This window comes from Neopelma chrysocephalum, unplaced genomic scaffold (assembly GCF_003984885.1).
Source record: "Neopelma chrysocephalum unplaced genomic scaffold, ASM398488v2 Primary Assembly neopelma1_188, whole genome shotgun sequence".
Classification (NCBI taxonomy): domain Eukaryota; kingdom Metazoa; phylum Chordata; class Aves; order Passeriformes; family Pipridae; genus Neopelma; species Neopelma chrysocephalum.
In genome coordinates this window covers 632,997-647,440 of record NW_020897850.1, presented here as the reverse complement: position 1 = coordinate 647,440, position 14,444 = coordinate 632,997, and the positions used below count along the sequence as shown (strand labels likewise).

Below are 14,444 nucleotides of genomic sequence, written 5' to 3'. Positions count from 1 at the left end.
TCTTTATTAAAGAGAAGGAAAAAAAAAGAAGAGAAAACCACATTCCCCTCTATTTTTTTTGCCTAATTTTGAGCCTTGTAATGACTGATGTGGACATGGTAGAAAACAGGCAGGGAGAGGAAAGGCACACAAGCTGCCTGGATGGAGGAGGTGGCTGAGCCTGGATGAAACACAGCAAACCACAAGTGCTGATACAACCCGCCCAGCATGAAAAAAAAAGCCTTTTTTTCAGCTCAGTAGGTAAATGAAACATTGGGGGAGGGGAAAGAAATATTTAAAAAGTACAGAAATTCTTCAAGGTTTTCCCAGTAAAATCAAAGCCGAAAGTATCTCATTTGGGGGGACAGAGCAAAACAGTTCAGACGATATAATCTCATTATTTTACTGTAGATCACAAATTTTGTTAAAGCCAGTATGCCATGGACATTTCCCTTTGGTGGGTATTTAAAAAAAAAAAAAGGAAAAAAAACCCAAAAACAAATGAGGATAGTAGATTACTTTTAAATGATAATTAAAAAAAATTACAAAATGGAAAAAGAAGAATGAGACAGAACACCCTAAGATGATGTTGAAACAAAACATGTTGACATTTCTGAAGTGGAATGTGGGGGTTTTTTTAAATGAAATTCAGTGTTTCTTCAAGTTTTTTCAGCTGAAGCTACTCAGAAGTACAGATGGGTCTGAATGCAGGAAAACATCGTTTTCCAGCTAATTTCCCCATCTGAGGAAGAAGAGGCTGGCTTCACAGCTCAAAAGCAGTGGGTGTTAATATTGACTTTAAGGGCACGTTGCTAGTACTTTCGCTTCCAGCCAAGCGTCTCCGGTGAAAAATGGCCAGATCCAGGTTCAAAATATTCCTGCTGAGGAACGGGTCATATCCCTCTCCTCTGGCACGGCAACACGCGGCTTTACGTAAGGGAAAGCCAACCCTTCACGCAGTACGGCCCTGCTCCCGCTTCCCCACGGCCCTGTTCCCCGCTCCCGGCGTGGAACAGCGCAAGGAGGGATGTGGGACTTAAAAACGAGGGCGGAGGATGCAGGGGCGCCCGGCGGGCAGCCCCGCAGCCCCCACGGTGCGCGGACCGACGGCACCGACCCACCCAGCCCCCTGTCCCGCAGAAGGGAGGGAGGGAACCCGCTCCCCCGCACCGCGGGGCGCGCAGGTACGTGCGGGCGCACAGGCGGAGGGGGCGCGGATCCCCGCGTACGTGTGACCCGGGAAGCGAGGGAGGGAGAGACAAGGCACAAGGAGCGAAAGACGCGGGCGGCGGGATGGGAAGGAGGGGTCTGGAAAGTCGGGAAAGGCGGGCGGGGCGGCTGCGCGCGCACCCGGCGGGGTGGCCGCGCCTGTTGCATCAGACGGGGCGGGCGGGGCCGCGCTCCGCCCTCCCCTCCCCTCCCCTCCCCCGGCCCTTCCCTCCCCCCGTCCCGCCCCGCGAAGCGATGCCAGGCGCAGGAAAGCAGCGAGGCAAGGTTGCCTCCAGCCGCCCGAGGAGGAAACGCTGCGGCGAGGAGGAGGAGGAGGAGGAGGAGGAGGAGGAAGGGGGAGGAAGGGGGAGGGGAGGAAATAAAATTTAAAAATTTGACCCCGCTGCGCAGGCCTGGGCCGGCACCAGCTCAGTTCCCCGCAGGGCTGCGGCGGTGTGGGTCGCGGGGCTCCGCCGCCGCCGCCGCAACGAGCAGCCCCGGGGGGAGGAGAACGCGCTGCCCCCGCCGCCGCCGCGGAGGAGGGGGCGCGGGGCGGGTCTGAGCGTTCGCCACCCTCCCCCCCTCGTTCCGGGTGGGGCGGCGGGGGATGCTCCCCCCTCCTTCTGGCGCTGGCTCCGCGCATCTCCCGGGGGTCACCGGGGAGGAGGAGGAGGAGGAGGCGGGGGCGGGGGGGGCCCCCCCCCGGGGGGGGGGGGGGCTCGATGGCGGCGGGGGCGGCCCCAGGTGAAAGCGATGGGGCTGCCGCGCAGGGCGAGAAGCCCCATCGGTCGGCCGCGGCAACAACAGCAACAACAAAAGAAAAAAAAAATAATTAAAAATAATAGCGGGGAGGCGGCCAGAGGGCACATCCAAACCCTACGTGACGGAGAAGCGGGCGGGACTCCAGCCCGGGGGCTGCGGTGGCCTCCCCCCCGCCCCACTCCTCGCCTCCGTCCCCCCGCCCGAGGGGGGGTTTGGCTTTCGCCAGCCGCGGGGATAGGCCGGCTCGGGGAGGCGCCGCTATTTATTTTCCATCGAGATCACTTTGTTCGTGCTGGGTAAAAAAAAAAAAAAACCGTAAAAAAAAAAAAAAACACGTAACTTTTTTCTTTTTTTTTTTTTTTTCATTTTCGCGAGTGTTTTCCACGTTTACGGGCTGGAGCTTCGCGCAACCCCCGCACACCGCGATGGAGTCACTCGGCGGGGGGCAGGAGGGGCGGGATAGCAGAGCGCCGGGGGGCGGAGGGCAGGGCGTCCAGCGATCCCTCGCAGCCGGCGGAGGAGGGAAAGTCCATGGCCGGCGCCGGCCGTGCCCGCTCCCGCCTCTCCGCCCTGCTCTGCCCGAGCCGGGGGCCGACACCGGAGCGGGGCTGGCGGCGGGGGGCTCGCTGCCCTCTCCCCGTCCCTCCCCACCTCCAGGCCGGCACAGCCCCGCGTTCCCGGGGAGGTTTCGGAGCGAGGGCGAGCCCCGGGCGCGGCCGGAATAAACAACAGGATCGCGTTGCACCGGGGAGGGGGAAGGACCTCGCACTGGGCTGCGCTCCCCCCTCCGCCTCCGTTTTGTTTCATTTACGTGTTTATTTCTCGCCAGCCCCGGGGTTGAGAACGCCCCCTCCCCGCATCGCCGGGGCGCTGAGGGGCGGAGGGCAGCGGGGAGGGGGACGCCCGCACCTTGCCGGGCGTGGCGGGCAAGGCCGGGCAGTACCGATCCCCCTCCTCCGCCCTGCGGTGCCATCCATCGCCTTTCTCCGACGGTGCCCGGCCTTCCGCCTCTCTCCCGGTGCTGGGATGAGGCGGTGGGGATCCGGGGCGCCAGTGGCGGGGCCGGGCGGGACGGGGGGCGGCCGCTGCCGGCAGCAGCATCTGCTGGGACAGGGGTGTGCGAGGCGCCATCTTCGAGAGCCGCGGCGGCGGCTGCGGAGGGGGAACACACCGGGGCTCCCGCAGGGCCGGCGGAGAGGAGGATGCTGCCGGCCCGGGCCCCCCCCCCGAGAGCTCCCCCGGGAGCGGGAGAAGGAGGGCAGTCCCGGGAAATGTGGTGGCTCTCCGGTCCCGTGCCGGAAGGTGCTCGTTTGGGCTCGAGTTTCAAGCCTTAGGAGTCAACCAAAAAGTGCGCGAAATACATCGAAATACCTTTTCTCCCTGTCTCCAAAAAAAAAAAAAAACCACAAACACACAAACCTACACAACCAAACAAAAAAAAAACACAAACCCAAAACCATTATGACACAGGAAATTCCACTCTTTTGCATTAAGAGGGCACATCATCCCCAATTATCACAGAGGAGACTCACAGAGTCATTTAGAGGTTGGAAAAGCCGCTTCTCTCTTAAGATCTATCGAGTCCAACTGTTAACCCAGCGCTGCCAAGTCGACCACTAAACCATGTCCCCAAGTGCCACATCTACAGGTCTTAAATCCCTCCAGGCATGGCAACTCTACCACGGCCCTGGGCGGCTTGTTCCAATGCCTGACCATGCTTCCATGAAGAAATGGTATCCTTGCACTAAGGGTGCTGCATCCCTTACTGTCACCTGCACTAGAGACATATGAAAAGATACCCAAAGGAAAATTGCTGTTATTTCTTGAAGGAGTCTTGTTTCCTCCAGTGCCAGGCTGAGGGAGGTTGAAACACACACTAATGAAGACCATATTTCTTATATATGGCAGTTTTCTTTATTGATTGCTTGATGTGAAACAATATCAATCTGGATTTTTTTTTTCCCCCACGCATTACAAAAAAAATTAAATTGGCTCAGTCTGCAATCTTTTAAGCACAGCCATATTAATTATCAGAAAAAGGAAAAAAAAAAAAAGAACTCCCCCCCAAAAAACCCTCTAAAAAGTCTACCAAATAGAGCATTTACAAATGCACAAAAACATGCCGCTTTGGCTTAATGGGGAAAAATATTGTCTTCTAGATTAAAAAAAAAAATCTTTTAACATAAATAAGTTAGTATAATTTCTCAGTGTCTTTACAGAGTTATGTACACAGGTACACTTCAAACTTTTTTTTTTTATTTTTACATACAGGTACACAGGCAACGTAGAAATACTGTTTAAAGATGTAGTATCCCTTTTCCCCTCACACACAAACACTTCGGGAAGTGGGTCAGATCAGAAAACAACAATATTCAAGATTCAGAGCAAAAGACCTCCAGATTAGGTAAAAAAAACCCCAAACAAAGAAACAAACAAACAAAAAAAAAACAACACAGAAAATCAGGCAATATAACCAGGTGGGATGATTTTACACAACTTTTACAGGCATTCCATTTTGGTATATGGATTTGAGGCTGGGGGGGAACTTTTGCTACCATATAATGGAATCATCACAGCTCCCACCTCTTCAGCTTAATGCTGTAGAAAGAAACTTCACAAGCAGCCTATAATAATCGGCTCTGAATAGGGTCACCCCGATGATACAATAAACAAAAAAAAAAGAGAGAGAAAAACACTGCAGACCCACTTAAAGGGACAATACATCTTTAAGTAATAAAAAACCTACACTGCTTCTCTTCATAGATTTATTTGCTTGCTAGATTGTGAAAGCAAGTTCCAATCGGTCACCCTCTTACAGTCCCTCCCCCCTCCCAACAAGTTTTATGTGCTACATAGTGTAAAAACTATATACACAGGTAGTACAATGAAGCAAATAAGGAAACACCTAATTGCACAATGCTACATCCAATGCTTTTAGAGGCAGATCTTTTAAGAGTGCCTAAAATTTAGTGTTATTGTTTGCTTTCTGTTGACGTTGTTTTGTTGTTGGTTTTGTTTTTTTTCTCAGTGCTTGTACAGGACACCTCCATCCAACGGAGATCGGCGATATGTATTTTTTTCTTTTCCACTACGACTTTACATCTTTCTCGCTTCATCGCCCCCCGCCGCACCCGACGAACGACGACGCGCACATCCTCCGCTCTGCAACGGGGTGGGGAAAGAAATTTAAAAAAAAAAAAAAAAAAAAAAGAGAGAAGACGACGAGGGAGAAAGTGATTAGAAAACATCGAAAAGAAACGCGATCCGGGGCGCAACTGGTTCAAACCGACACCGCATCCCCGGGGCGGGCGGACCCAGCCCGGGCGGGGCCCCCGCCGCCGCCCCGTCGGGCCGGGCTGGGCCGGGGCCGGCTGGGGGTGCGGGCAGCACGGCCCCGGCCCTTTTCACCCCTCGGCGGGGAAAGCGGGAGCGGCGGGACCCCCCCTTCTCCCCCCCCCCCCCCCCCCCCAAAAAAAAAAAAAAAACAAAAAAAAGTGGGCGGTAGTAGCGGCATTCGCATGGCCGCGCAGGCTGCCGCGCTCCGCCACGGCTCACCCCAGCGGGACTAATTTGTTGCAACTTCTGCTTTACAGCTTAATCTCTTTCTGCACAATCGCAAATCGTTTTTGTAAACCTCGCTCCTAACCTCGGCTCCCAAACCGCCGGCGCAATTTACCAACTCACCCCGCCCCAGCCCCCGCCTTGAAACAAAAACAACAAGAAGGGGGTAGGGAAAAAAAATACAACACACAACACAACCCAGCTCCCATTAACCCGCTCCCTTCCCTCTGCCAGCTTCTAAAACGAAGCCAAAACACACACACACACACACAAAAAAAAAGGAAAAAAAAAGCCAGCCCCAAAACAAAAAAAAACAAGAAAAAAGAAAACAACCTTGCACTGCTCGGATTTTAAGAAAGTGCCCGGATTCCCCTTAGACCAAACTTCTTGACTTGTGGCCGCGATATGCGACGGCAAGGCTGCCACTGGAGGTGAAAAAGCCTCGGGGGCGGGGGACACGGGAAGCTCCCCTAAATCCCCCCTGGCATCTGACATGATGCATCAGCCGCGTTTCAAACTGCGTCCCTCCACCCGCAAGGTCCTTGGGAAAGGGCCCTACCTGCCTCCAGTCCCAATCCCGGAGGAGGGAGGGAAGGAAGGCAGGGTCAGTCCCACCGCGACCAGGGCTCGCACTGCCCCTGCCCCATCCCCCCGGCGCTGCGGAGCCCAGCGCAGCGGTTCGCTCCTTGTTTTGTTCTTTTCAAGCCCTGCGCCTCCCACTCCCCACCTTCTAAAACACACCCATCCCCGAGCGCTTGGGGAGAGCAACCCTTCCTCGGAGAAAACACCCCTCAGCGAGCCCACAGGGGCCCGAAGCGCCCCCCCCAGCCCCTTACAGACTCGGGATAGCCCCTCGGTCACCTTTTCTTTCCCTTATTTGCATCCTAATGCTAGATCCTAAAGGGAACCTACCTAAACGCTTTACGTTTGATGTCTTCTCGGGCTTGATTTCTTGGGTGTTTGCTCCACTGAACTGGCACTGGGGGAGTCTTCTGAAACCTCTTCTTCTGTTGTGTTGGCTCTTTTATTTTGAGGAGAGGAATCTAGGAGGGGAAGATTAAAAACGGGTGGGGGAGCGATATTAAAATATTTTCCTTCCAAATGTTTTCTCGGCATCCAGGGGGCATAGATGGAGCCGAGGAGGAACATTACCGGATCCCCACGTCAGGTCGGCTACGTGAAGCGAGGAGGGGGGAGGGGAGATGGGCTTCTCTCTAGGTAAGAGATCCAAGTTCCCTCTTTTCGGCTAAAATCCATATTCGTCTTTTGCTGAGCACCGTGAACCTCCTCCCACCTGGGCAAGAGGCCGGGTCCCTGCAGAGGGGCGGCGAGGGGTCGGGAGAGATGACCCACATCTAAGGGCTCTTCCTCGCAAATCATCTACCGGCTCCCACTCAACGCGGGACCCCCCGGGACTGCAAACAGTACCCGAGCTGTTTTAGGGGGCGGGGGAGGGAGGGGGGCGCGCCGAGCCGGTGCCCAGCGGGGCACAGCCCACCGCGCCCGGGCCACGCGTGGCAGGGGCGAAGGCGCCGGGAGCCCCGGCGCTGACACGAGTGGGGCGCGGAGCTGAGCGCTGTCGCTTTCGCGGGGGTACGTTACCATCGGCCGCGGGTCTTTTCCTCTGCCCAGTGCATTGCTCTGCTAAGTCCGTCTGATTTTCTGAAACATCAGTCTTTTGAGCTACACAGTGAGTGTCCTCTGAGATTCCCTGAGAACCGACAAAAACCACGGTTTGGCAATTCCCGTTTACATCCAAACTCTGGCGGCCGGCGGACTTGCAGACGGCTTTCCGTAGCCGGGGGGGTCTGAAGTAGAAGTCGGGCGAGCTCCCCTTCTCCACGGCTTGCCATTCGTACCTGCCTTCCAGCGGCTTGTGATTCTGGAAATCGAAATTCCACTTCCTCTGGCATGCCTCCTCCATCTCCTGCAGGTGCTTCTTCAACTCCCTGTTTAACTCTTCGTGATTCACCGGCCCGAAAAGATTCCTGCACGCTGACGGCTTCGGGTACTCCGACTGCCTGGCCTCCATGCGCTCCAGGGTAGGGCTCCCATTAGAAATACGGACGTTTGACATCTCCCCGCTCCCTCCTGGCTCCAGGCGGCGGTTGTGCTCGCTGCTCTCTCTCCCCCGGCCGCCGCCGCCGCCGCCGCCTCCTCTCCGCTGCCCTTTATTTCCCGGCGCCCAGCGGCTCCTCTCCGCGCCTCCTCTCCGCGCTGCCCCGCGCTCCGGCCCCGCCTCGGCCCCGCTCGCCCTCGGCCCGCGGAGAAGGGGCGAGGAGGCGCCCTTGCATAAGCGCCTGCCCAGGGGATGAGCCCCGAGAGCCGGCGGTGCCGCCGCCGGGGAGCCCCGGGCGGTGGAGGAGCGGTGCGGGGAGGGAGCAGCAGGCGGAGCGCGGCGCTGCCCTCCGCGGTGCCGAACCCGCCGGCGATGCCGATGGTGATGCCCCTGCCGCCCGCACCGCCGCCGCCGCCGCGTAGTAAAAGCGAGACGGAAAAAAACAAGGGGAGACGAGCCCTTTTCTGGGTTGCCCAATATGGCGATTGAAGGGAGGCTGACGAAGAAGAAATTGATTGACAGGACGAGTCTATTTAAACAGCCCGGCCGAGCCATTGGTTACGGCGGCGGGCACCGCCCCGTCGGCCCGGCCCTACCTCGTCGCCGCCGCCGGCTCTAAAGGTGGGACGGGACGAACCGCCTGCTCTCTAGCCGGGCCGAGCCGAGAGGAAGGTGGGGGACGGAGACCAGGAGCGATGGAGAAAAAGAGAGGAGCGGGAAGGCGCTGCGGGTCCCACTCTCCTTCACCCCTCCGCAAAGCCCGGGCCCGGCGGGGTTTGTGCCCACCGCCTCCCAAAAACACCTACCCCATCCCGCTGCTTGCCCTAGCGGCCTGAGGAATGGTGGCGGCTGGCTGCGTTTTGATTCAGTGCTGTGACAGGAGTCTCCCCACCGCTCTGGTTTTTCTGGGTTGGGCTCTAGCGACACATCCCCTCTGAGGTCCAAACTTGGGGGCAAACTCGGGCCAAGTAGGGGAGCTGGCCACCCCGCGGCATGCAAGGGAGACCAGCATCCCGACCCGCAGCACTGTGACACCACTGGCTGCCTAAATGGGCTGGTAGCTCCCGGAGCCGAGAGGATCACCTCTTACTGTTTTCTGGGCAAAGAAAGGGACTAGGTGAAGAAATGGCTCTAAAATAACCTCTGCTGGGATTTCAGATGTCAGCAAGCAGGGGAAAGAAAACAAAATCGTTGGGGTTTGTCCTGTTTGTGTGCTCAAAAGTTTAAATGAGCCAAGAGTCACAGCCAGGGATTTTTTAAGCAAGTTCCTCTCGTTGTTACAGCAGGTGTGATGAAGATAAGAGCATGAGTGTCCTGCTCTCTGCCCCCGTGTCTCCAGCCCCTTCCACAGCCATCTTTCCTCACCAGGCAGGGCAGCCCCCTCAATGTGTTGTGGGACACTGTGGGTTCTTTCAGGCACCAAAGGTTTTGATGCTTCCAGGGGCCCAGATCCTGTACCTGAATCTTTGGAGGGCCCTGAAGGCTTTTCACACCAAACCATCTGGCCAGGTCTCCTCTGCAAGCAGAGCAACCCTGTTCAAATTTTGCTTTGGGCAGGGGCGGGGAGCAGGGGCACACCAATAACAATCTATCTTAACAAGGCAGGGGTCAACACAATTGGGTTTTACTGGCTGAGAGGAGAGTCAATGGATTTGGCCTTGAAGACATGGGAGCTTTTACCCTGTGCTGTACTTACACAGACTTACTCTAGTTTAGAGCCTACAGTTTTGATGGGCCACTGAAACCTTTGCTGCAGTTGCTCTTCTAAACTGATACACTAAATTCTGAACACCCTGGAGAGGGGGCACAGCCATTACACAGCGCTCAAGCCCAGGCCACAGCAGTCTGCTGACTCGAGGTAGTCACCTCCAAGCTTCTGCTCACACCACTCACCAGAGTAATCTCAGTATCGTCAGACCCGAGTTCAAAAAAATTATGTACACAGGCAAAAGAAGAAAACGAATACAAATGAGATTAGGTTAAAAACCACAAGGTTGAAATATAACATTAGCCATGTTATTTTGTATTTGTGTGCTGGGTTTTTTAGTACTCGGAAATTGTTTTCCAACTCCTCTCAGCAACCACAAGTTCTAGCAATTCACTTGCAGAAAATTAACACTGACATTTACATGTCTGCAGGACCTGAGAATTTTTTTTGAAGTTGCAAGTCCATGATAAAACTGTGTCAGCTGGAAAAGTGGGGCCTACATCTTCTGTATTTGCAGGATTTCATCTTCATTTCTCTATTCTTTCCTGTCCTTGACTTCAGTTGCCAGCAGCAAGGTAGTTCCATTTCAAACTTCATTTTCTATCAGGTGTGGGACACTGAGCTTGTTTTGTTGATCTACACAAGAGAGTTGTAACAAAGTGATCTGCGAAATATGTCTGGGGGCTCCCTGAGGATGCCCAGGGCCCATCCTGCTGCTGGGAGCTTGCCTGCTGGTAACATGCTGAAGGTCCCACCAGTGACTCCTTAGGTGAGGAGTTCCCGGTGTCTGCTCCCTGTGAGTCATGGCTTGTCTCCCTAGTCCACAAAAAAAAAGGCAAACCTCTTGCCCTGTAGGATTATGACATTGTACCAGAGCAGAAACACATAGCAGGAAAAAGAAAAAAAAATGTGAGGGGGGTGTGAAACACTGGAAAAGACTCCATGCCTCACAGGTAAACCACCAGGAACTCAACAGCAGTGCAACAGAGCACTGATTTATCTGTAGCCTTTGGAAAAGAAAAAAACCCCCAAGTTACTATAGGACAAGAACCTTCTGGGTTTTGTTTTTTTTAAGGTCTCCCCCCTTAGCACAAGGGCCTGAGTTCCTGGATGCTGTACAAGTATATTGAGCGCGAATAATTAAATCCAAAGAGGCGGAGGAAGGGGGGTGGGGGGGAGGAGAAGGGGGGCGCGAATAATTTAAGCCACTGATGGAAGCAACAGAGAAAATGAAAGAGGAGTGGTCTGGCCCTTGGCCTATCCCTCTATCCTTCTCTAGCACTCTCCCTTGCTCTCCGAGGGGCTGGGAGGAGGGAAAGGGGGAGGGGGTGTACCCCCGCAGCCCTGGTAGCTGCTCGCCTTCCCGCGGGCAGCGCAGCTCCCATCCCGCGCGGCCCAAAACGATGGGGTCGCGCTGGGACAAATGATCAGGAAAGGGGTTAAAATCGCATCCGCGTCCCTGGAGCATCCGCGGCCGTGCTCCGGGCTCGGGTCTCTCCCCGCGTCTCTATCGGCTCGTCCCCCCTTCACTTCGATGCGGTCTCGCCATTCCACCTTAAATCGCTGCGGCTGGAAAGGAAAAAAAAAAAAAGGCTGTGTCTGCAGCGACCTTGCCATGATCTAAAGTGTTTTGTTTACAGTCAGGCACCCCCGATGGCTGCAGCAAATCGGGAGAGAGTCAGGCGCCCGCCCGTAGTAGCAGTGAAGCGTGGAAAAAAAAAATACAGGAAAAAAATATACTCTCGAGAGTCCCGGAGTAAAGCTGTGGAAAGATCAGAGCGCCATCGTCTTGCAAAAGAGGGGCACAGCAGTGGGGCTGCGGGGGGAGGCGGTGCGTGGTGTGCGGGGTGGGGATAAGGAGGGGGCCGAGAACTGAAGCGCCCTCGCAAAGCTCCAGCCTCCTCATCGCCGGTTTTCCCTCGCTCTGTGGCCGTTTAAGCTGAAGATGCAGCCAATCAAAGATCGGAGGAGAGGATTAGAGAAAGAAAGGAAAACAAACAACAACAAAACCCAAACCCCAAACAAAACTCGGGGGAGTGAACCAGGAAGGAGGGAGGAGTGTTTACAGGGAGGTCCGGGCGAAGAATGTCCTGGCTCCTCTAACAGCGTCTGAACACCCTGTCCCCTCTCTTCCCACTACCCCTCTCCTCTCTCTTGTTTGGGCTTTTCCACTGGCAGAGCTGCTTGCTGTTTTTCTTTCCTCCAGAATCGCTTAGGCAAGCTTCCTGTCTTCTTTTTGGCCACCCTCCTTTCCCAGCACTGTATAGGGCTCTCAAGTGAACCAGCAAAGCACATCTGAACTGCACACATAAAGCATCTGGGTTGCTTGGGATTTTAAATATTGCCTTGCAAATAGAGGGGAAATTGGGAATAAAACCTCAGCTCCTCCACAGGATTTGTCTTCCAAAATTGAGGTTAAGGAAGGCAGGGACATAGCATGACCCATGTGAAAGCTGGAGGCTTGAGGAAGTTTGCTCCTAACCCACCTCAGCTGTTGCTGAGCCAATGCTGTTTTCACAGCTCTCCAGTTTTTCAAGCAAATTGCTAATTTCTTCAAGTGATGTGGGGTAAAGCCACCATGAAATTCGAGGTGCAGGCCCCAAGAATTCACCTTAGCACACTGGGAATATTCATAATGTGCTTAACAGGAACCTTTCTGGGCAGGATTAGGGCCCAATGATGTTCAGCAGCAGGGACTATCAGGAAGGAAAGAACTATTTCAGTTTACAAAGGCCGTGTGACATAATCCAGCAGTGTCCAGGAGCAGCCAAGCAGGGCTAAGAGATGCCACCCTCCTCTGCAAGTGGAGTTTGAGACCTTTTGTTCATTTGATGTAAACTCTAGAGGGAGCCTAAGGACAGAGATCAGACCAGCACCAGGACTCAGCCTCCCTCCTGACAGCATCCCCACTGCCAGCCTGGGCTGTCCCCCCACTCTCATCCCTGCTGCCTGGCACTTCTGGGGACCTCTGCTCTCCTTTTCCCTCACTGCAGGTGGGGACCAGATGTGCCCGGGGATGTGGGCCCTGTCACACCTGCACAAACCTTGGCTGGGCTCAGGGTGTGAGGATGGGTTCAGGGGATTTTGAGAGGGTGCTGGCTGTGGGTACAGCTTGGGGGTGTCCTTAATGGGAGTGGTTTTAAAAAGCAGGTAGTCTGTCAGAAATGCCTTCTCTGTGCTGTAACTCTAGGGCAGGTTATACAGTTATGTCTGCGGGAGATCATCATCATCATGGTCCGGCTTCGTGAACGAAGATTTGGGAAGGGCTCTACCCACGTTTGTTACAAGCGCGTTGGTGGCTAAAAAGGCCAACACGAGACAGGCATGTCCAGTTGCAAAAGGCACAGCAGAAAGACTCCTTAGGTGGTGTATTCTGCAAGGCTCGATTCTTTCTGCGTTGTCTTTTCTCCTCAAGGGTGATCCTGGTGCTTTCTCAAAAGCATCAGCAGCATTATAGATGGTGTGTCTCCAGGCCTCCCAATTGGAGGCCAGAGTAGACCGGTTATGGTGATCAATATGGCCAAGGCTGAGATGTTGTTTCAGGGAGTCCTTGTATGTTCTCTTTGGGGCTCCTCTCTTGCGGCAGCCAGTGGGAAGTTCACCATAAAACAGGATCTTAGGGAGGTGGTGGTTGGTCCTTCATCATTGAGACGTGCCCTGCCCAACGCAGCTGTGTTCTCAGCAACATGGCCTCGATACTTGTGACTGCTGCTTGTTCAAGAACAGATGTATTGGTCACATAATCTGACCAGTGGATGTTTAGGATTGTACGGAGGCAGCGTTGATGGAAGCGTTCTAGGAGACGCAGGTGGTGGCGGTAGATGACCCATGATTCGGATCCATATAAGAGAGCAGACAGCACTATGGCTCTGGAAACACTGATCTTTGTACTTTTCTTCAAGTGTTTATTTCGCCAAACTCTTTTATGAAGCTTTCCGAAGGCACTGTATGCCTTTGCTGTTAAATTATTAGCACTGAAAGTACTCATTCTTTTCTCTTTGGAGCTTACTGGTTGTCACCAGCCTTCCCTTGACTTGCTAAAGAAGAAGTCCTTCTAAAATACCCTGATTTTATTTCAGGGAAGACTCCTGGTATGGCTCAGACAATTTTTTTTTTAATTATTTTTTTTGAAGTGTGAATTAGGAGTGAGCTTAAACTGCTCTTGAAGCAGCTGAAGCCAGCAGCAGTGCACCTTTCTGTAATGAACTTTTCCTTTTTCACACCAGGGACAAGGAAGAGGATGTTCATATGCAGTCACTAAAAATAAATACATGCACTCACACATGCTAATGTTGTTTTATCCCAGCAAACACTGCTATTGGAAAAGTGAGGCTTAAATCAGTAAATTGATTGCTTGCTGTAAACTGACCTAATTTCTCTGAAGAAAACACACCACGTGAATGAAAGCATTTTCAATCCAGTCTCACTCCTGGTAACACTTTGTAATGGACTGATTAAAAGATGGAGTCTGCTTCTCCATTGCCTCCAGGATGGAGCTAAAAAGCCTTGATGCCACAGCTAGGCTGCTGCAGGAGCTGAGCTATTTGCAAAAGCTCCAGGAGGCACCTAGCAAGCCATCAGAAGGAGGTAAACGAGAAAAAGAGATAAAAAGTTGTTACAATCAAGAGCACGGCAAGGACTTACTCTCCCAAATAAGGTAGGCCAGGCAGATCTTGCTTGGGAGACTGGGGAGATCTACCAGCTTGCAAGCCAACAGTACTTCATGGTGGAGCTAACTCCTGTCCTGTGCTTTTAACAGTTACCCTTAGCTTTTCCTGCTTTTCTGTCTTCCTTCTTTCCCTCTGATCTTTTGTGTTACAAAATAAAGTTGAATTATCATTTTGGGATCCAACGTCTGGTCTCGTTTGTGCCTTAATCTCGCTTATGGGAGTGTTTCAGAACCTGGTTCCCCTCTGCATCTAAGCAGATCGGAACAGACTTCCCATTTAATACATCACATAAGCTATGCCACTTTGTTAGAAAATTAAGTTTTTAACATAAGAATCTTAACTAGAGGCTTCTCATGGCAGCTAAACTTCCCTTCCCTTCCCTTCCCTTCCCTTCCCTTCCCTTCCCTTCCCTTCCCTTCCCTTCCCTTCCCTTCCCTTCCCTTCCCTTCCCTTCCCTTCCCTTCCCTTCCCAAACCTTCCCAAACCTTCCCAAACC

The 14,444-nt window shown here is 53.6% G+C and overlaps 1 protein-coding gene across 2 annotated transcripts; it reads right to left on the bottom strand.

Annotated features, from left to right (window-relative positions):
• Nucleotides 1-3,841: 3,841 nt before the first annotated feature.
• CDKN1B (cyclin dependent kinase inhibitor 1B) lies at nucleotides 3,842-8,094 on the bottom strand. Of its 2 annotated transcripts, none has more exons than XM_027702531.1 (3): nucleotides 7,114-8,094; nucleotides 6,424-6,554; nucleotides 3,842-5,135 (listed from the first exon to the last, which is right to left on the bottom strand). In XM_027702531.1, the coding sequence occupies exons 1-2, from the start codon at nucleotides 7,586-7,588 to the stop codon at nucleotides 6,433-6,435; spliced, it is 597 nt and encodes a 198-aa protein (XP_027558332.1). In that variant the 5' UTR covers nucleotides 7,589-8,094; the 3' UTR covers nucleotides 3,842-5,135; nucleotides 6,424-6,432. The 2 variants fall into 2 exon arrangements, with proteins under 2 accessions (XP_027558332.1, XP_027558333.1); XM_027702532.1 differs by having other exon boundaries at nucleotides 3,842-5,112; nucleotides 7,114-8,093.
• Between the last annotated feature and the right edge of the window lie 6,350 nt (nucleotides 8,095-14,444).

What these genes read in the sequence shown, in the direction of transcription:
- CDKN1B (XM_027702531.1), bottom strand. Translation starts at nt 7,588, where the DNA reads ATGTCAAACGTCCGTATTTCTAATGGGAGCCCTACCCTGGAGCGCATG. An exon ending in GAAAAGACCCGCGGCCGATG is followed by an intron (nt 6,555 to 7,113) that starts GTAACGTACCCC and finishes TTCCCCTCCTAG; the next exon opens with ATTCCTCTCCTCAAAATAAA.